At 43.2% G+C, this 22,110-nt stretch overlaps 1 protein-coding gene across 5 annotated transcripts; it reads left to right on the plus strand.

Annotated features, from left to right (window-relative positions):
• The first annotated feature begins 281 nt into the window (after positions 1-281).
• On the plus strand, positions 282-21,810 carry LOC310713060 (solute carrier family 2, facilitated glucose transporter member 5-like). 5 transcript variants are annotated; one of them, XM_083516758.1, is made up of 13 exons: positions 282-726; positions 1,201-1,550; positions 3,214-3,309; positions 4,940-5,097; positions 6,676-6,800; positions 7,961-8,113; positions 8,208-8,333; positions 9,687-9,874; positions 13,446-13,556; positions 16,559-16,660; positions 18,837-18,912; positions 19,777-19,904; positions 21,551-21,810. In XM_083516758.1, exons 2-13 carry the CDS (start codon positions 1,236-1,238, stop codon positions 21,722-21,724), a joined length of 1,752 nt encoding a protein of 583 aa, XP_083372884.1. In that variant the 5' UTR covers positions 282-726; positions 1,201-1,235; the 3' UTR covers positions 21,725-21,810. The 5 variants fall into 5 exon arrangements, with proteins under 5 accessions (XP_083372884.1, XP_083372886.1, XP_083372888.1 ...); XM_083516760.1 differs by having other exon boundaries at positions 1,201-1,520; XM_083516762.1 differs by having other exon boundaries at positions 1,201-1,430.
• Positions 21,811-22,110: the final 300 nt, after the last annotated feature.

The raw sequence follows: 22,110 nt of genomic DNA on the forward strand, positions 1-22,110 counted from the left end.
TTAAAAAATCTGGCAGGAAACTCTTGATATTGTTTTGTTTGTAATGATATATTCATGTATTCAAAAATTGAAAGATTAATTATTCTTTTTAAACACACACAAACCATATTGGCTTTTAAATCAGTGAAGGAGAAACTATTGTAGAGTAAATCATTGTAATCTATGCGAGTGGTTCCAAGAGCCTTCAACAAATGGGGGCTGGAATATGAAACATGGAATATGGAACATTGTCTGGCATGACAACTGAAGCATTCTAAAAACAGCTATTTTGAAAGGTGAAATGCTGGAAGCTAAATGAAACACAGCATTTGCCTAAAACATTTTCAAATGTTTCCTGGGAATTATATTGGAGTCCAAATGACGACCCTGCAAGAAAGGTCAATGTTGTTAACCTCACGTTGCAGAAGGAAGAAGTAAGGCTGCGAAAAAATGTGGTCACACTATGGAAATTCTGTGCAGGGGACTTCCCTATTCAGTCAGCTCGCCACAATGCTATTCTAGCTCCAACCAGCAAGCAACCCATATTAAATTGCTGTGACAATGCGATTCTAAACCAGACCTTGTAAGCAGGGATGATCTCAGAACCCAATTGTCAACAGCTTCCTGGAACCTTCTGGCCTCCTTCCTCTGATTGGCTCTCACAACACAGAGTTCCGAGAGCTTTACTTCAGAATAAAAGAAGGCTTGACTCAGTACTCCATTCCTCGCCAGTAAGAGAAAGCTACAGTAAGTCCATGTGTTCTTTGCCTGTTCATCCTCTCCATTCATGTCCTGCATAAGATGAGGAGGCTGCCTACAGTTAGATTCCATATCTATCCAGTTCAGTGGTTATTTAAATGGTGTCACAATCTAGGAGTCCAAGGTGAAGATGGAATTCCATCAAAGAAAAGGAAGGAAGTATCCAGCTTCTGCTTGATCATTTTCCATATTTGGACTTTAGCTAGCCTAATCTAGCACACAAATTAGCTACCGCCTCACACCAACAGATGACATAATCACTCCTGCTCTGAAAACAAATCCTTGAATTCCAATGCCCTGTGCCTCCGGTCCCCCTACAATCCTGGTGATCTCTGTAGGATCAAATCCCAGGCATGACTGTTTGACATACTAACTAAATGGAAGAGCCTCAAAACTTATGGATCTGTAGCTGTGAAACAGATGGTAGGTCCAAATGAAAAGAACTCTCTTACTTCTTGACAGGTGAGCCTTCTTTCTGGGCTCCTAAATAAGAAACTATGGATGAGAAAGAAGAGGTAGACAATAAAACAACAAACATCCGGGTGAGTTCGGAGGAAACAACCAACACCCGGGTGAGTTCAGATGAAACAACCAACATCCGGGTGAGTTCAGAGGAAACAACCAACACCCGGGTGAGTTCGGAGGAAACAACCAACATCCGGGTGAGTTCAGAGGAAACAACCAACACCCGGGTGAGTTCGGAGGAAACAACCAACATCCGGGTGAGTTCAGATGAAACAACCAACATCCTGGTGAGTTCAGAGGAAACAGCCAACACCCGGGTGAGTTTCGAGGGAACAACCAAGACACAGGTGAGTCCTATCAATCCAAACTGATGTGTAATTTCCCCCCCAGATTCTTATAGGTAGAACAACTCATAATACATTTGGTTTGAATTAGGCATTCTTAGGGTAGTCCCAATGTAGAAAGGAAAGATATTATGGGTTGTTCTAAATCTATATGATTAATATGTTAGTTTGGTATAATAAAAACAATTGATAAAATAATTTAGCATACCAGCTGGGTTTGAAGCCTGTTAAACTTAGTTACATGACCTGGTTCCCTAGCACAAAATACTGTTTTAAAGGCACATTCTCCATCTGCGAGATTTAGGCAGCCGCATGCTTCATCTGCACAACATTATTCCCTAAATGTTGCCCAGTTTAGATCTGAATCTTGCCCTTATTCGCATTGTATTTATGAATATTTCCAGGAATGTGGTTGTCCGGATTTAGTAAATTCCTGTGATGGATAAATTTATTTCTTGGGAGGATTAAGTTCAAAACTGAACCTCCCCCCCCCCCCTTTGAGTAGTTTCAGAGTGATGGGCCAAAACTGGTAAGATGGCAGCTTGGTTCAGGGGGAAATTCCAGGGCCCCATGGAATTTACAACCCTCATTTCAAGGCTGGTACTGAAGTTATTAATGGCACCCATCCATTTCTAATCAGTGATATCTTGCAGCTGGTGCCTGTGATGGGTTTTAATCTCCTGGTTGGACTGTAAGATTCCAGTTTCCCGACTCTTGGATTGGTTGTGGAATGAAATGGGTACTAGAAATTAACTGTTAATATGCTGATCATGACTTGGTTTACTTCCAACAAGGCACCAGAAACAATGTGCTCTCCGTATTAAGATGGAGAAGGAATGTGTGGCAGGAGTATTTAGAAGTACATCCATCACAGCTGCAGCAGGGAGGGCTAGTGTGCTCTGCCCACTAGCGGGATGAGGAAGTGGTGGGAGCCAACCACCCAAGATACCCTCCAGGGAGGGCACAGAAGAAGACAACTTAGATCCTGGATCCTGGTGGTGTGACACTGAAGAGCAGTCTGCAGAAGGGATGAGCTGGGAGGTGCTAGAAGCAGGAGGTTTGAGCGATCAAAGGGGAGTCAGGACAGGAGAAGGAGGCCCTTCCAGGACAGGGGGAGAGGCTGAAAGTCACAGTGTATGAGCAGACTTGGACATAGAGGAGTCAGAGGTTGACCCTGCTCCACAGCAGCAGGATGGTCCCAGTCCTGGCTCTCCTCCCACTCTGACACTCCTCTCAAGGAAAGTCCTGCACATTGCTGAGCAACAGGCCAGACAGACCCAGAGGAGGAGCTCAGCCTCTCTACATAGCCTCTGTGTGCTTGGAAGGGATCCAGACTGATAGGTTAGAGGGGGATGGGCAGAGCTAGTGGTCAGTTTCAGCTATGTCTTTGCTGGATTAAGGCAAATCAGAGGACTCTGCTGTGTGTCTTCTGTGTGTGTGCCTGCCGTGTGGTTGACCTGGCTCCCTGACAGCTCCTTGACACCCTGTCACCCTGCTTTCCATGCACTGAGCATGGACATCAGAAAAGAAGCACATACACTGTCAGGAAACTGAACTGCACAGATAGTTCACTCATGATCTCGTTTAACATCTACACATGAGCAGCTGCTCTCATGTATCTGACCTTGTGCAGTTTCATCACAGTACCTGCTTATCCTTCCTGCAGGAGTCGTCAAAGTTTCTTATTTGGGTCTCAGTTGCTTCCTGCCTCCTATCACAGTGTGATGGTTACAACATGTGGCTACTCTACTCTCCAACTGTGGTAAGATGGTGCTGCAGTGTAGCTGGCTTATTAAAGCAGCAGTTATTACAGGGCTTTTACACTGTTGAGGGCCACATTCCACCTAGGGTAATTTGAGGGGGGGGCCACATACTGGAAGTAGGGATGGAAGGATCCGCCTGTTTTGGTTCTCTCGGTTTCTCACACACCCCAGTCTTAAATTTGGTCCCCCACATTTCTGTAGCAAGATGCTTATTTTCTGTTTAAAAATCTTCATGAATTTCCAGGCTGGTCATTTGTGCCTTTTTAGGGTCAGATAAGCATGGAATGCAATGATTTGGTGTTTACACAGTGTAGCATGAGAGTTGAAAAATGCAGAAACACAAGAATCAAATTATTCATTGGCACATTGATATATAATCCTATATAGACTTCTGCAATTACTATTGGAAAAACACATGGAACATCTAAGGCAATAATCTAATATCAAAATTTCCATATCAGTCGTGACCCTCCTGGGCACGCATGTGGCATGTGAATATGCACACACATGGATGAATAGTGAGAACGCACAACATCTCTTCCACTTCACCCCATTTCCTTTCTAACTGCTCCACCATAATGTAACAACAACAACAACAACAACAACAACTTTATCATTTATACCCCACCCATCTTGCTGTGTTATAAACACCACTGAATTTGTTTGTGTTGCAGCTGATCCATAATCCATAAACTACACCCATTTTGAGTCTTAGCATTTAAAAAAATAATTCTTAGGTTTTGCAAAAGGGGGTTGTTATGTTACTAATGCAAGCTGCTTCACAAGCAGGTACCCCAAACATGCCTGAATTATTGAGAAGTTTGATAAATGACAGAATGACATAAAGGTGGGGACAGCTTTTGTGATTTCTGGGACATCGCAGATGATCACCTTGTGCAAGAAACTAGCTTTTTCACTGTGAATGTGGCAGAGTCATTCCTCATCCCGACATTCCCACTGTCCATCCAGCATTGGTTGCATCTCTCTGCCAAGAATTTGCTGTTTTGTTTGTTTTTTAAACATAGGACAAAAGTCTTAAAGAATCTACACTGGCTCCCAGTATGTTTCCAAGCACAATTCAAAGTGTTGGTGCTGACCTTTAAAGCCTTCAGGGGCCTTGGCTGTGTATACCTGAGGGAGCGTCTCCACCCCCATCACTCAGCTCTGATGTTCTTCTGGCAGTTCCCTCACTACAAGAAGTGAAGCTACATGGAACCAGGCAGAGGGCCTTCTTGGCAGAGGCGCCCTCCCTGTGGAATGCCCTCCCATCAGATGACAAGGAGATAAAGGACTATACAACTTTTAGAAGACATCTGAAGGCAGCATGTATCAGGAAGTTTTTAGTGTTTGATGTCTTAGTTTACTTTAGTTTGTTGGATGCTGCCCAGAGTGGCTGGGGTAACCCAGTCAGATGGGCAGCTATTGATGAAGATGATGATGATGATGATGATGATGATGATGGAAGCTTCCTCATAGTGAGTCAGGCCATTGGTACATCTACCTCAACAGTGTTCACACTAACTAGTCATGACTCTCCAGGGTTTCAGCCAGGTCTCAGCCTCTCAGCTTTTGCTGCCATACACTATGCAGAAAGGTCCTAATGTTGAATGTTATGTGCTTCTCTCCTAGTTCCTGCATGACTTGTATAACACAACTATATTGGAAGAGCTTGGAAATAGAGTAGATTCTAATAAACTGGTCCTGGCCACTATCCCTGTGGCTTTATTTCCATTCGGAGCTATCTGTGGGTCCTTTCCTGTTGCTTGGCTGATGGATAGATTTGGCAGGTATCGATATAACCCTTTAAATGGTGAACTGCATTTCCTAGCATGCAGTTTTGAGGGGATGCGGGAATGGGTGGTTGCTGCTGACCTACATTCCCCAGTAACATCTAATAAAAGATAAAATGCCGTCTGTTAGTTTCATTCCACCTGCCCAAGGCATTCGACCAAATGGAATGGGATTTCAGAGAAAGGCAAAGGGGATGATGTCAGATAATTTTTATATTTCACTAAACATTTCAGGGAGTGTTGTATGGCAGGGAGGGACAGAGTCCTGGAATCTTATCTGATCACTTTTAGCTAGGTAAATGAACTTTGTTTTAGGGTGGTGGGAACATGCTCTCCAAATGCATTATAATCCTACAGACACAAAATTTGTTGAAACCACATTGGTAGGTTTATCTTTCACTACACTAACACTACAGACAGAACAATATTTAAGTATTCTTATTATTAAAAGGACCGCACACAATTTGGATAACTGAGATTTCGGAAGGGGTAAACATTTCATCCTGGATTTGCATATCTGAAGAGTCACCTTTAGGGTAGTTACCCAATCTAAATTCTTTAACCAGATCCCCACTAAAAGAACAACATCCATTGAATTTCCCGTATTGTGCATTTGTTCAGTTTGTTTCTAGGCTTTTGCTGTGTTACTCGATATTAGGGGTATAGCCTGCTTTTGACTGGTTAGCTTCACAATATAGTTTTATTTATCCAAGCACTTTTTAAACTGTTCTGTGTAGGTAAAATATCTTCACCCAAGCCTCTTTAGATTCAAATATAAATGTTTCAAATAGTTTTTGCCAAGCAGCCAAAATTTAGGGTGATATATCTACGGGAAGAACTTGGAAAAGCTACAACTTAGGCAATGTAACAACTTAGGCAGACAATATATATTTTTTTACAGAAACATTTTTTCTCAGTGTGGCAAGATCAAAGGAAGACAACCTTTCAAAATCACTTTTCATCATTATTATTTTTAACCAGTGGGACAAAGCTGTCCAGAGATTATAGGAGCCCCGCTAGAAATAGTTTCTTTAGGCTCATGGTTCCCCAAACTTCCAAATATTGGAAGCTTTTATATCTACGTGGGACACATAAGTATCATTGGAATTAGAATCTGAATCTTGGGTGGGATGTTGAAAACCCTTAAAATTGATTTTGATTAATTTATTTTAGCCCTGTTATGTCCATTCAGTTCCTGGTGTAAATAAGGTGGTGTGTCTAAAGCATCTGCTAGCATCAGGACCATGTTTTAATCAGCATTTAAGTTAGCCAGATGTTCCTTACTTTTTATTATGATGCTTTTAATATTTGGGTAGTTTCTAATGGTTCCAGGTCCAATACAAAAAGAAGGGAAACCCTGTTTAACCATGCTGGAGATGTTTCGTGTGTCCCAGTCATTTACTCTCAAAATATCGGTAGAGTTCTCCCGATTTGAGAGATGGAATGAGCGATGTGACATCCCAAATTCAGTCCAAACAGTTGAAGTAGGAAGCACCATAACTCCCCTCTTCCTCTTTTGATAGCATCTTATATTCATTGGCATCTTCTCCCTCAACCCCGCTTTTTTTTTTTCAGGAAAGGTGCTTTGATGATAGCTAACATTTTGTACATTATTTGTTCTGTACTATTGGGTCTCTCACACTTGATAAGAACCTATGGATACAGCCTCTTTATCGATTTCTGCTTTGGATTATGTTCAGGTAAGTCGGAGTCCTGAATTTATTGGCTTGCCTTTTTGTAAAAAGAAATCATCCTGAAATGCACAAGATTCATCTGAGCTGATTTCAGGGACTGAATGGATGATGGGGGGGGGGGGGCACCAGCCAGGGAAACTCCAAGGGAAACTCCAGAGGAGGAAGTCTCAGAAACCGGGTATTGGTGGTGGGACACCGAGGAGAGGTCAGAGGGAGAAGAGTGGGAGGAGTTGTTGGATGCTGTAGGGGCAACAGGATTTAGTGAGCAGGGAGAGCCTGTGACAAGGAGCAATTCAGACTCAGATGCTGAAGCAGAGAGCAGGCAAGAGGCTGCAGAAGAATCCTGGGAGTCTGCCTGTCTTACTGTGACAAACTCCCCTCTCCCTTAGTCTCCAAGGACATGAAGAACGATGTTTGGGGTGGATTAGATTAGAGATTAGATCCCAAAGATCTGGGATGTGGTAATTATACTAATTTACTCCAGTGGGAGGCAAATATTGTTGATTTATATTTTCCACCCACCCATGGTGGAATAGTAAACGATGTTGAGAATGGTAGTCAAAATCTCATTTGTCAGATTGGCTACTTCTCTTCTAACTTTTCTCTAGCCATCACAATTAGTTTAAATGAACATATTTAATTCCAGTTCTGGAAGATGAACAATCTCTGGCTTTGGCAAGCAGCTAGGGAAGAAATCTATTAAGTTAAGAGGCAGCGGCTGAGAAGACCTCTCTGCAAGCCTTTGTGGGGCTCAGTTTGGTTTAAGTTACAACTGGGCAACATCTTGGTGTCTATGGCGTCAAGCGCTCTGGCTTTTGGCAACCAGCCATGGGGAGAAATCTCCAAAGTTAAGAAGTAGTCACTGAGAACACCTCTTTCTGTAACTTTATGGGGCCTGAAATGGTGGGGAGCTGCAACTGGGCAACAGCTCTGTAACTATGTCAAATATCATCTCTCCATGTAGCTTGATCCAGTGACCTCTCATGCAAATTGTGAAGGACAGCATGGCATTTTGCAGAAGTCTATGGGGGACCTCTTAAATTAATAAGGAGTTAACTGCATGACTCATTGTGGCCTTCTGTACCACACAGAGTTCTCTATATATGTTTCTGTACACCATATCACAAGCTCATTGTAAATTATATTTTGATTTATCACCTAACCAGGAATAACCTTCTGTGTTGTCTCCATATATCTTGGGGAAATCTCCCCTACACACCTGAGGGGACGCATAATGATGATGCACAGTCTGTTTTCTTCTTTTGGTGTTCTGTTGGCTCAGATACTTTCTCTCCCAGAAATTATTGGGACCCGAAAAGGTAATTCAGAGAAATTCATCCTTTGACTTACAGCTTTTCAGAAGTTCCACCTCAGTGTTTTCACATTATCAATCACTCTTATTTTCTTTCACAGGTTTACCAATTCTGACAAGCATTTCTGTGGTCATGCCATTGCTTCAGGTCTTTCTACTGCCCTCACTTCCTGAAAGTCCTAGGTATCTCTTCATTCAGAAGGAGGATGAAAACAATGCAATAAAAGGTACTGGGACCTCTAGGTATGGGCACCATAAAGAGCTGTGATATCCCTTCAGGCTGAAGAGACCTCAGGCACCTTTGGCCTGTTGCATAATTCAATCTAGGATTATCAGATCATTTATGTTGATAATCCTCTCATTAATAGAGGGTCATCAACAGCCTTTCATAACAATGCACATACAACTGATATATAATGCACTTTCCTTTCACACAATTATTTAGGGAATAATAATAATAATAATAATAATAATAATAATAATAATAATAATAATAATTTATTATGTATACCCCAACCATCTGTCTGTCAAACATTAAAAGCTTCCCTAAACAGGGCTGCCTTCAGTTCTCTTTTAAAAGTAAACTAATTGTTTATTGCCTTGACATCTGATGGGAGGGCGTTCCATAGGGCGGGTGCCACTACCGAGAAGGCCCTCTGCCGGGTTCCCTGTAACTTGGCTTCTCGCAGCGAGGGAACCGCCAGAAGGCCCTCGGCGCTGGACCTCAGTGTCCGGGCAGAACGATAAGGGTGGAGACGCTTCTTCAGGTATACTGGACTGAGTCAATGGTCATTCAATGACTACTTGCAGTGATGGCAATAGTGTCAGAGTCAGTATACCTCTGAATAAAAGTTGCTGAGTATCATGAGTGGAAGAATGTGGCTTCAAGCTACAAGAAAGGAGATTCCGAATTAAACGTTCGAAAAAACTTTCTGACAGCAAGAGCTGTACTGCAGTGGAACAGACTCCCACAAGAGGTTGTGGGCTCTCCTGCCTTGGAGGTTTTTAAGCAGAGGCTGGATGGCCATCGGTCATGGATGCTATAAACATGATGATCTACCTGGTGTGATTCAGTGCACTATGTTTAGGCTCTGAAATAGAAAAATAGTCTGCTTGTTTTTTAAATCAAGTTTTCAAAATTGCATGGGGATGTGTTCAGGGGTTGGGGGGGGCTGTTGATTGTCTCCAGTAATGTAAAAGGAAGCAGCTAATATCCTTTGTGGCATGTATGGAAGTATGAAAAACAAGAGGAATTCTAGGAACAATGAAATTAGCAAAACAATACTACACACATGATGGAAATCTATGCAAGTATAAATAATAGCAACTGTTGTGTAACAGTTGCAACAATCACAAATACAGAAAGTATCCCAACACAATTTCCTCAAATACCACAAATTTTTATTAAGAGATTCCCAAGATTGCTTCTTTATGGTTCTGAATTACTCCCAAGCATACCAGAGAGATTAAACCCTCCAGACTTCCCCTTTCCAACTTCCTTTCAATCAATCTGCTTATTTATTTATTTTAGAAGTCACCGCTTTCAAAGTCTAATCCTCTCTGCCTCTGTTCACACCCAGTACTGAAGAAGCTGCGAGACACTAGCGACGTGGAAGATGAGATCGAAGAGCTCCAGCTGGAGGACATAATTGAGAAAGACGAAAAGAACATGGATTCACTTAAGCTAATAATGACCCCAAGCCTAAAATGGCATGTCATCCGCATCTTCGTCTTGATGGGTGGAGAGCAGCTTGATGGCCTCAATGCGGTAAGGAAAGCAATATCCCAAGTTGTTAGGAGTTTCAACCATGTAAAATAAGAATGTATTTCACAAAAAGGTTCAGAAGCACCAATTGTCACTGCTTGTTTCTGGGAATGTTGATGCACTCAGAGGCCTGCTCTGTTTTCCAGACTCTATTCCAGGGATCAAGACTATCTAACCACCTTTAAGGGGAGATCTATGGTGTTGGTGAATCCCAGTTCCAATCAACTCTAGACAGCATGGCCAGTGATATATATCCTGACAACACACAGGGTGCCTCAAGGTTTCCATCTTCACCCTAGTGCATGCCAGGGACTGGCTGGATGAGGAGGAGTGGTGGAAACCACCTGACCAAGAGCCCCCCCCCCCCAGGGAAAATGCAGAGGAAGAGGATTTAGACAGGAATCAGACTTAGGAGTTTCATCGCAGAGCCAGCCTGACAGATTTTCTGCTGACAGCCTGTGTGCCCCTAATCCCAGAACAATGCATCCATTGCATGTTACCGAGCACAGAGCCAGGCAGAAACAGAGAGGGTCCCTTGGGGCTCACTGAAAACAGAGGGAGGGGCCTGACACAGAGGGATAGGGAGTGAAGTGGGAGGTACAAGCCAGTCTGAGCAACTGCTTCAACTAGACAGTAGCAATCTCAGAAGTCTCCATGTGTTCTCTGTTCTGCTTCCTTAATTTTTTAAAAAACTAACTGTAACTGAGCTGAGCTGTGTGTCACTGTCTTTCTCTGCTCTGTGAATGACCTGACAGTGTATCTACTGGGAAGATGGCATTGCCTAGGATAGAGGCAGACTATGGTCTTTCAGATTTCAGTGGCGCCCTGTGCAAGGTCAAAATTCACCACCACTACCCGCCTCTTGTTTTCCATTCTGTGAATGCACTACTTCATAGTTGTAGTGTCCTGCAGCGCCCTCCTCAGCTCAGCACCCGGTGTGGAGGAACTCTGCCTCTGCCTAAAAGTTTATAGATTTCACAGGTACAGAACACTAAAGACATCAGGGTAATGTAGAATGAGGCATCACACAGTTAGACAGATTGGAATGATTCCTTTAAGTTTATGAAATGTTAATGGTCTGACATCTAATGTGAGATAACATGATTCCCACGTATCAGATTAACGTATGGATTGGAATGCAATGATCTTTCAGGTTCTGCACTTGTTGAAATTTTGCAATATGTTTCTCAGCTCAGAAAAATGTACCAGGTGTTTAAATATGCATCGAAAAAGGAATATTTGTGCAGAAATGTCTGGTTTCCAAATTAATGCAGAAATAGTACAGAACAGATTTGTTAATGAGCACACGTGAAGTTAAAATGGATGGGAAATGAACTGATATGTCCATTATTTGACACAACATCACCATGTCTTGCATTTTCCTGTTTCAATTCATTTTCTCAGCATGAAGAGGGGGAAATCAACATGATTATGTTACAGAATTATAAAATTATGGAATTGTGGAGTTGGATGAGGTTCTGAAGGTCATCATCCCCCTGCAATGCAAGAGTCATGGCTAAAGAGTCCCTGACAAATGACTACCCAATTCCTGCTTTAAAAGTTCCAATGAAGGGAACTACCACCTTCAGAAATACTGTTCCACTGTCAAACAGCTCTTACCATCAGAAAGGTCTTCCTAAGAATAAAATAATAGAACTGTAGAGTTGTTAGGGTTCCAGAGTTATTTAGTCCAACACACTGCAATCTCAAAGAAAGAATCCATGACAGATGGCATCCATGTTTAATCAAAATCCCCCTTTTATCTTCAAATATCTAAAGGGCTGTCACATCTAAAGTGGAGCAAGCTTGTTTTCCGCTACTCATACAAATAACTCATGCTAATAGCTGCTTACCTCAGGGCTCCAAGGGGTGGGCCTTTGCTGTCTGGCGTAGCCATGCCACCAACACCAGGGGCGGTGGGGGCGGTGGCATGGTTTGTGCAGCCAGAAGGGGGTCAATTAAGCTTCACGTCCAGTTGTGTGAATATGAAGAGACAGGGCCGCAGGCCAAGGGCCAGTCAGGAGGGTCCAGAAGCCTTGGGCATGTGTGGAGTGATGCCTGGGTTCTGGTATTTTTACCCAAATACTCCCAACCTGCCTTCCATGCTCCAAGTCCTGGATTTCTTCACAAGTGTACATATCTTTTACATATAATGCTACTTCTCGTTCCTTCCTGTTTGATTAGTTCATACCCCTCAATTATTATATTCCAACCACGAGTCTCATCCCATTAGGTTTCATAAATGCCTATTATATCATATTTGCCCTCCTGTTTTAAGAGCCCAAGTTCATCTTTCTTTCCCATGCTCTGTGAATTAGTATAAAGAAAACTGAATCTACAAATAATTCTTTCCAGCTGCTTGCTTCTGCTTCCTGTGTATTAGCAGAAACCAGTAATATTGCTCCAGTTCCCTGTACATCAATGCCATGTAACAATCTTTGAGAATTTTTGGACAGCAGATTAGGTCCTTGCAAACTGCAGGTGGACAAACGTTGTACCCGTCTTCAAAAAGGGGAAAAAATAAGACACAGGTAACTACTGACTAGTCAGCTTGAGGTTGATACCAGGAAAGGCCCTAGAACATTTAATTAAATGGCCAGTGTGTGAATGCTTAGAAAGGGGTGCTGTGGTGACTAAGACCCAGCATGGGTTTCTAAAAAAAAAAGAAGGCATGCCGGACAATCTCAATACTTTATACAGAGATAGTTGCAAACTTGGTGGATCAGTGGAAAGCTGGGGATGTAGTAAATCTTGATTTCAGTATGGCTTTTGACAGAGTCCCTATTGATATTCTTGTGGAGAAGCTGGTAAAATGTGGGCTGGATGAGGCCACTTTTAGGTGGACTTGTAGCTGCTTGACAGACTAATCCCAAAGAGTGCTTACCAATGGTTCCTCATCATCCTGGAAAATAGTGACAAGTAAGAGTTGTTTCTGATGGTAAGAGCTGTTGACAGTGGAATGGGCTCTCTTGGGAGATGGTGGACTCTTCTTCCTTGGAGGTTTTTAAACAGAGGTTGGATGGCCACCTGTTATGAATGCTTTAGTTGAGACTCCTGCATTGCGGGCAGTTGGGCTACATGACCCTGGAAATTCTTTCCAACTCTACAGTTCTATGATTCTATGTCACATATTTCTTTTACTCGGCTTTTTGGGCAATGATGCAGTTCAGGAGACACCTAGTTAACACCATCACTTTAGACTTAGATTTTGCAAAGGAGGAGAGCCAAGTCATGAGTCTCTTCTCTTTGGTCCCTTCCAACGCTACAGTTTTATGATTTGATGTTGAATTATTTTCCATCTTTGTCAGTCACTAAAATTAAGTCAAGCATGGCAGGCATATGAGGAAGATAACAACTCTGAAGCACAGGACTTGCTACTTAAAGTGTCGAGTCAATTATACAGAGGAACCTAAATTAAAGGACTTCTAGGTTAAGAGCAGTTGACATCCAGAAAAGAACAACAGCAATCAAAATAACCAGAAAACGAACTCTAGGATTTCTCAGAATCCCAGGTCACCATCATGTGCTTCTTCCCCCTCACCTAACACTTTTTATTGTGATGGTCTGATTTCAGGCATACTATTATAAAGAGAGAATCATCTCGCCTACAAAGTCAGATATTGCAGAAATACATCTACTTTTGATAATCGGAAGCACTGTTTATTCCTGTGCCATTGCATTATCGGTAAGCCTCCTCTACCTTTCCTCTCACTTTCTAAGTCTTGAAAATCACTCTTCTTCAATAGACTGATCCTCACTGCAACATTCTATATCTTTTCTGCCATATTATTTTCTGTGCAGCAGCTATCCTACTCTCCCAAAAACCTGGGAATTGTAGTTTTATGGGGTTTTCTAACTATTCTTTCTAAGACAGGCATGTCCAAAGTCTGTTTCAGGGGTCTAATCTGGCCCGCCGGTAAGTTTAATCTGGCCCCTGTGGCAGTTTATTTCCTGGGGTAAAATCCTAAAAAAAGCTCAACAACTTCAATCCTAAAGAAAGGTCAACAACAACTTTGGTTGGCCCTTTGGTCGTCACTCACGCATTTTCACTTCATCAAATCTGGCCCTCTTTGAAAAAAGTTTGGACACCCCAGTTCTAAGAGAAGCCCTTAGATTTAAACAGATTGCATGGCTCCATGCTTTACTTGGAACTGTCACAAGGGTTTTTTAAAAAATACTTTGCATGTGCGTGTGTTAGAAGAAGCAAGAGCTCCTGTCTTTATGTACTTTATTCTGCTGCATTAACTATTTCATCAATGTACTCTAAGGGGAATTGCCTTTTTTAGCCTAAATGGCCTACTGTATGGAGAAGATATAATAATAATAATAATAATAATAATAATAATAATAATAATAATAGTAGTAGTAGTAGTAGTAGTAGTAGTTTTTATTTATAACCCACCCTCCCCAGCCAAGGTCGGGCTCAGAGAGGCTAACAAGCAATAATAAAAACAAGTTGAATGAATACAACTTAAAAACAAGATTAAAATACAACATTAAAATATTGAAACATTAAAATATTAAAATGCAGCCTCATCACAGGAGGAGAAAGGAAAAAGGAAAAAGAAAGAGGGGGAGGGAATCAAATTGGCTCCAAGCCAAAGGCCAAGTGGAACAACTCTGCCCTAAAGGCCCTGCGGAAAGAAATCAGATCCTGCAGGGCCCTGGTCTCATGAGGCAGAGTGTTCCACCAGGCTGGAGCCAGTGTTGAAAAGGCCCTGGGTCTGGTTGAAGCTAATCTAACTTCCTTAGGGCCTGGGACCACTAGGGTGTTGTTATTTGAGGCTCTCCATGGGGCATACCGGGAGAGGCGGTCCCGTAGGTACAAGGGTCCTAGGCTGTGAAGGGCTTTAAAGGTCAAAACCTTTTTTGGTTTTGATATATCACCCCTATCTTACTATCATAGAACTACGATTCCTAAAAGTCCTCTGGAAAAGGGAATTAATATTAGACCAGTTTAAGTCTGTGATACAGATGTATCCATGTGGCTACATCCCTATACCTCTGGAGTAGCCAACAAGCTGCTCTCTAGATGCTGTTGGAATACAACAAGTGATTTATTTCTATGAAAAAGGTGTCGGTACACACCATATCCCCTATCTCCCCACCTCCACCTGGCTGCCATTTGCATGCCCACCTGCTTGCTCCCTCCCCCTTTGCCTGAGACTGCTTCTGCCACAGCCACTGTCACCACTTCCTGCAGTGGCAGGCACAGCCTCCCAGAGGCACTTTGTCCTCCTACTTCACCGCTTCCCACAGTGGCACTTTGGCGCGACCACTTTTACGATCATCAAAGCGTACCTGGCAATCATAAAAATGTTGCGCCAAAGCGCCTCTGCTATGGTGAGACCTTCTTACGATTGCCAGGCACCTTCCTCAAAGGCATTTTGGCAACTATTCAACTTTAGTCAGGCCACACCTGGAATACTGTGTCCAGTTCCAGGCATCACAATTTAAGAAAGATGTTGACGAGCTGGAACATGTGCAGAGGAGGGCAACTAGGATGGTCAAGGGTCTAGAAGCCAAGCCTTGTGAGGAACGGTTGAAGGAGCTGGGTATGTATAGCCTGGAAAAGAGGAGACTGAAGGGAGATATGATAGCTATCTTCAAGTATTGGAAGGATGGCGCAAGCTTGTTTCCACCTACTTTGGAAGGTAGGACTCAAACCAATGGCTTAAAGTTGCAGGAAAGGAGATTCCAACTAGACAAACAATTATTTTTTTCCTGTTTGATAGTGGATCAGTCTCCCTCAGGAGGTTGTGGACTCTCCTTCCTTGGAGGTTTTTAAGCAGAGGTTGACTGGTCACCTGCCAAGGATGCTTTAGCTGAGATTCCTGCATTGCAGGGGGTTGGACTGGATGACCTCGGGGTCCCTTCCAACTCGTAGATTCTGTGATTCTATGATTATAACTGTAAAAGGGTCTCACATTGGGAAGTGGTGGCAGCAGGATGGTGGGTGAAGAGGTGGTACGTACAGCCTCAAAAAAAGCCCTGAAGACAACTTACACCATTCCTTACTATTGGCCCCGATAGCTAGGGTCGATGGGAGTTGTAATCTCACTACACATGAAAGGTATTTTGTTGGCCAAACATGCTACATATGCTTACCTGGGATCAGAAGGGCTTATCTCTGAGTGGATATGTAGAGGATTGCATTGTAAGTCTTAGCTTCAGGTCCTTTTTCATTTAAGAGCCTTGACCCCCGACTGTGGTTGTCTAGACACAAATTCAGTATGCCATGCTTCAAAATCTGCTATTCATATATGCATTCCTTCTCAATGAAGGGTGTGAATAAGCCCCAAGATGTCCCTTGTAACTCTGTCTTTAAAAAAACCCAAAACAATTGTTTACTGTTTTGCCCTATGCTCTCTCTGCTTTGATCTGTAATTCAGGTTCTGGGCAAAACTGTCCAAAACAAAGCTCTCCCATTACCCATTTGCTATAACAGGGAACAAAAAAAAAAAAAATCAGATGCCAATTTTCCTCTTTTGACCAAAATTATGAAAATTTATGGAACAGGAGCCCCTCCAGAGTGAATGAAGCCTGTTTTTCGACTACAGCTCCCATCATCACTAGCTAGCAGGACCAGTGGTCCCAAAACAACTGGAGGCCCTAGTTTGGGAAACACTGTTTTAATGTACTGTTGTAACGCCTAGGGTCCCTCTTTCTTGTCTCTATATTCTCTAGATGTATCTGGCTGATTCTAAGGGGCACAAGTTTCTGCTTCTCACTGGCTCTGGGATCTGCATCGTGACCTGTATCATGCTAACCATGTCACTGGATTTATTGGTTTGTAGTTGGTAGATTTCGAGCTGAGAATCATTAAATAGCTTGTCGTTTGGCCCTGTCCCCCCTCCATCTTTAATCTGTATCATGCAAAAGCTCCAAAGCCAATGTTTAAGATGGCTGTAGATGTGACAGGACATTTCTTTAAGAAGAATAAAAACAAGGCATACGAACGGAGGCATGGGCATACTTCTGATTGGTACATCTGTAAAAGGAGACTTGAGAGAAAGGTTGCATTGGATTTTTAACCTTCAGCTGAATTTTGTACGAGGTCTTTAAGTGAATGAATAAGAACATAGTTTCCCATTGACAGATGTTTCCTCTGAAAGTTACACAAATGTTAGATTCAGAGGCAAGAGAGGCCTCCTTCATTCTATGGGTCAACAGTTCTATGGAACAAACAGTGGCAACTGGAAATATGGAAGCTTACCTCACAAATGTCCCATTTCGAATGAGACATCCCAGATTGACAGAAGCCTGTTTGGCTTCTGATCTGAATCCTGGATGTCTCATTTTAGCTCCCCATACTCTAGTTTCACCAGAACGTGGGACCCAAAGACATAGGTTTTTTTGGTCCCACACTGTGGTGCGCGTCAGTTGACTCCCAGCAGAGTGTGGGACAAAAGAACAGAATGGCTGATGTACTTATGGAAGCTGGTGCCACACTTCTTGGATTTAACCCAACAGGGACCCAAAGAGTGCAAAATCAAAAGGGACATATCCTTTGGTTGCACATTCTTTTGGTTCCACACCTTCACTGGCTGTCCCCCCCCCCCGGCACTGCCAGTATGCAAGCGGGCAGCAGGTGGCAGTGGCAGGTGGCAGAATGGTGCAGGTCTGTATGTGTCCCAAATTGCCCTCCCAAAATGTGGGGGGGGGGGGTATGTGGGAAGTAGTATGTGTGACAATCCTTCAGATGTTGCTGCATTCCTATTCCCATCAGTCTCAATCAAGCATGGCCAATAGTTAGGAATGTTGCGTGGCAAGGTCCTGAACCCTACCCCATTGTAGAATAAAGACACTTGACACCAGAATTTAGGTTAATGGGCTGAAAAGGGCCACAACTTTATGGGTTACAGAATGTGAGTGGTATTAGCTTAGGCATTGGAACCTGAGAGTTAACCACCAATAGGGGGAGCCCTATTGATGCACATCAGCTAGGAATTCCCCCAGGGTCACCGATAGGGGTCGATAGGGGTCGTGCTATGGCCCTGGCCCCCATCTGGGCTTCGGACAGAGGACACCCTCCCCCCCCCCCAGATTCCTTCAATGGAATACCCTTGAAATAGGAGGGGTAGGTGATGGCCGCCACCTCCCACCAAATACTCCAATGCCTAACCACCAAATCTTACAAAGTTGTGAGGATTTGCTATGAGGTAGGCGAAAAGCCAAGTGGCTGGTGCCAATTTGCCAAGTGGAAAAAATTCCTACCAGGCCCCTTCAACAGGCAACCAACTGAGGTCCATAGCAAGGTCAAAGGATAAGGACCTAGCCTTAGGGAAGGAGGGAGAACTGCACAAGCGGGAGCAAGGTAAAAGAGAGCAAGAGCCTGGCCGCGGCTTGTTTAAATGGGCTAAGCCATGCCCTCCTTGGCCGATCGGACTGGCCGATATGAAATGACGCTGCCAGGAACTCCCTGTGACACGGAGCTAGCTAAGCCCTGTCTTCATAGGTCAGGCTCATGATCTGCTCGCAAAGTCAACTCCCTGTGAGGGGAATTGGCTTTGCGAATTGTGGTCCAACAAAATATGGAGGACACCATGAGGACTACACCTGCAAATTTCACTAGCAGTGAAATTGTTGTTGTCATTTTAAAACATAAGAAGACAAAAATATACTGCTGCAGAGATTTTCAAAAATAGGTACTACCCAAAGAAAAACTGGCACCATGATGGTGCAAGGTGCATGGAAAGGATAGTAGTCAGAATGGATGCTTCATCTCATGGGGGGGGGGGGAAGAGAGGCAATGTGCCCACTATCTTGAGTGGAGCTGCATTTTTCAAAACTTATTCGATTCACCTTGAATTGGTGGGTGAGGGGGGAGGGAATCCAGATGTTCAGGGAGGAAATTCATGGGAAATGAGCTGGTGGACAATCCTACCTTAATTGGAACACAAACATTTCAAATGCACATTAAACTCAGCTGTGGACAATAAACATGACCTGCTTTCTCCAACAGAAATTTATCCCGCAAATGGTGCATGTAAGAAAAGTTTTGGAAAACATATTCATCTTTGGACATGGTATAGGATCAGGTAAGTGCTTAGATGATATTATTATTATTTGTTGTTGTTTAGTCGTTTAGTTGTGTCTGACTCTTCGTGACCCCATGGACCAGAGAACACCAGGCACTCGTGTCTTCCACTGCCTCCCGCAGTTGGGTCAAACTCATGCTGGTAGCTTCGAGAACACTATCCAACCATCTTGTCCTCTGTCATCCCCTTCTCCTTGTGCCCTCCATCTTTCCCAACATCAGGGTCTTTTCCAGGGAGTCTTCTCTTCTCATGAGGTGGCCAAAATTATCATCATCATCATCATCATCATCATCATTATTATTATTATTATTACACCACCCTTCATCCATAGATCTCAAGGTGGTTCACAACATAAAAATCCAAGATAAAAACATAATATGCACAACATATGTTTAAAAGGCTATAGGATGTTAATCAGCCAAAGGCCTCATTGAATGTTTTTTTCCTGGAAACTAGAACTTGGGTATCATTCTTCAAGAAACATTTCCGCTTTCAGTTTTCCAACATAGGTTACTTATATTTTTAAGTTCAAAGCTCAGGAATGCATGGAGGCTTTGTACACTGAATATTACTGCAAGAGCTGAAAAATGCAGGTTATACATAGTTCCATGAACAAGTTGTTTCAAAACCTGTGCAATCCAGGGAAAGCATTCGGTCAGGAGACAAAAGTGCTAAGTGACTAACAATGCTGTAAATGCAGATATGGCGCTTGCTGTGCTAGAAGGACAGTTTTGCTTATTTATGGTCTTTGCATTGTGTTCTTTAGATGATATGAAAGATATGAATGCAGCAGATAATCTAGTGAGTCAAATAAAATAAAATAAAAGTGGTATTGAATGCCCTAAATCATTTCTGTCTACCAAGGTTCTATTTCATCTGTAATTGTGGTTGAGCTGTTCCTTCAGTCATCCCGGGCCTCAGCATTTGCGATTGCAGGATTTGTGCATTGGCTCAGTAGGTTTCTTATAGAATTCATATTCTTTTACATTGAGGTGAGTCGTTTTGAATTTCCGTTTGGTCGTAAGTGCGGTAAACCCCTTATCGCACCATTATTGTTTCCCCAAACCCACAAATGAAGCCATACCCTTGAAGTTATTTATTTGCCATTATTTCTACCCTTCCCCCAATCCAGCCAGTGTGTTTTGTTAAAGTTGAATGTTAAATCATCTCAGGAATCTGCATATTTTCCAATCAGGTTCAGTGCAGTGATGGGGAAACTCTGCCCTTCCAGATGTTGCTGGACTGCACCTCCCAACATCCCTGGGTACACCATCCTGAGATCATCATCATCATCCCCTGCCCATCTGAATGGGTTGCCCCAGCCACTCTGGGTGGCTGGTATATAAATTGAATTAATAATAATATCCATGCGAACACCAGCACCTTCCACTCTGCCACGAATTGTTTAGTAAGAGAAAAGAGATATATTCTGCTGGAAGTGGCACAGAGTGGCTGGGGAAACCCAGATAGGTGGGGTATAAATAATATAATAATATAATAATAATTTATTATTTGTACCCCGCCCATCTGGCTGGGTTTCCCCAGCCACTCTGGGCAGCTTCCATAGAAACCAAAAATACAGTAAAATATCACAGATTAAAAACTTCCCTGAACAGGGCTGCCTTAAGATGTCTTCTAAATGTCAGGTAGTTATTTATCGCTTTGACATCTGGTGGGAGGGCGTTCCACAGGGCGGGCGCCACTACCGAGAAGGCCCTCTGCCTGGTTCCCTGTAGCTTTGCTTCTCACAATGAGGGAACCGCCAGAAGGCCCTCGGCGCTGGACCTCAGCGTCCGGGCAGAACGATGGGGGTGGAGACGCTCCTTCAGATACAGTGGACCAAGGCCATTTAGGGCTTTAAAGGTCAGCACCAACACTTTGAATTGTGCTCAGAAACGTACTGGGAGCCAATATAGGTCTTTCAAGACCGGTGTTATGTGGTCTCGGCGGCTGCTCCCAGTCACCAGTCTAGCTGCCGCATTCTGGATTAATTGTAGTTTCCGAGTCACCTTCAAAGGTAGCCCCACGTATAGCGCATTGCAGTAGTCCAAGCGGGAGATAACCAGAGCATGCACCACTCTGGCAAGACAGTCCGCGGGCAGGTAGGGTCTCAGCCTGCGTACCAGGTGGAGTTGGTAGACAGCTGCCCTGGATACAGAATTGACCTTATAATAAATAAAATTATTTATTTAAGGAGAACAACTCTGCAGATGCCTCTCCAGAGGAGGACCTGTCTGTAATCTCTGCCTGCATTATTGACCCACACAGTCAAACTCTTCCATGCGCTCTTTCAGTGCCCTGGACAGAGCCCATGGTGCCTCCTAAGGCAAGAAAGCCATAGCTGGCTTCTTTGGGTGGAATTGCCGGTGGACTCGTAGCAAGCAAGCAGGAAGGAGCCAACCCTGAATGTGCACAATAACGTAGAGCAAAATAGAGATAGGTCAACCTGGGTTAGGTGGGCGGGGAGCTGGTCCAAAATGCACCACTGCCACCACTTGTGGCAAATATCTGGAAGTCTGGTCTTGAGCTCCTTGAAGGGTAAACTCCAAAAGAATATGTGTGTGTGACAAATAAATAACCAAGATTCTGTTTCTCTCCTTCCTTCCTTCCTACTGCCCCTTTTTTGTTCCATCTCTAGGCAAGTATGGGAGCCTATATTTTCCTTCTCTTCTGGCCTGTCTCTGTAGCTACCTTTTTCGTTATCTTCAGGATTATACCAGAAACAAAAATGAAGGCCTTTGTACAGATCAGGAGATCCATGCTGATCCCGAAGCCCAGGAAGAAACGTACCAAGAAGAGGAACATCAAGTAAAAACTCAGGAAGAATCCTATGCAGTTTATTTTGTTGTTTGTGTATATATTAAATAGCTTTTTTAAATAAATGAAATTATTCAAAGAGCTGTTACTGTTATTCTTCCACTGTCTAAAACTGTAATCATTTTGATAAATAATGATGATGGTAGTCAGTGCTTTATTTAAAGAAAAATTTAGTCAAGGTGGTGGGGGAAATGAGAAGACAGTTCTGAGATGCAGGACTCACTGCTTAAAGTGTTTAGACAATTATAGAGGTGAAACTAAAGGTAAATATTTTCTAGACGGAGAGCAGCTGACATCCAAGATTAAGTGCAGAACTTAAAAGTGGAAGGAGAACTGACCAGACTCTTCAGGGGCTCAGAACCCTGCCAGTTCTTCAATTCG

The sequence above is a fragment of the Podarcis liolepis genome (assembly GCF_965112155.1).
Source record: "Podarcis liolepis genome assembly, chromosome: 8".
Taxonomy (NCBI): domain Eukaryota; kingdom Metazoa; phylum Chordata; class Lepidosauria; order Squamata; family Lacertidae; genus Podarcis; species Podarcis liolepis.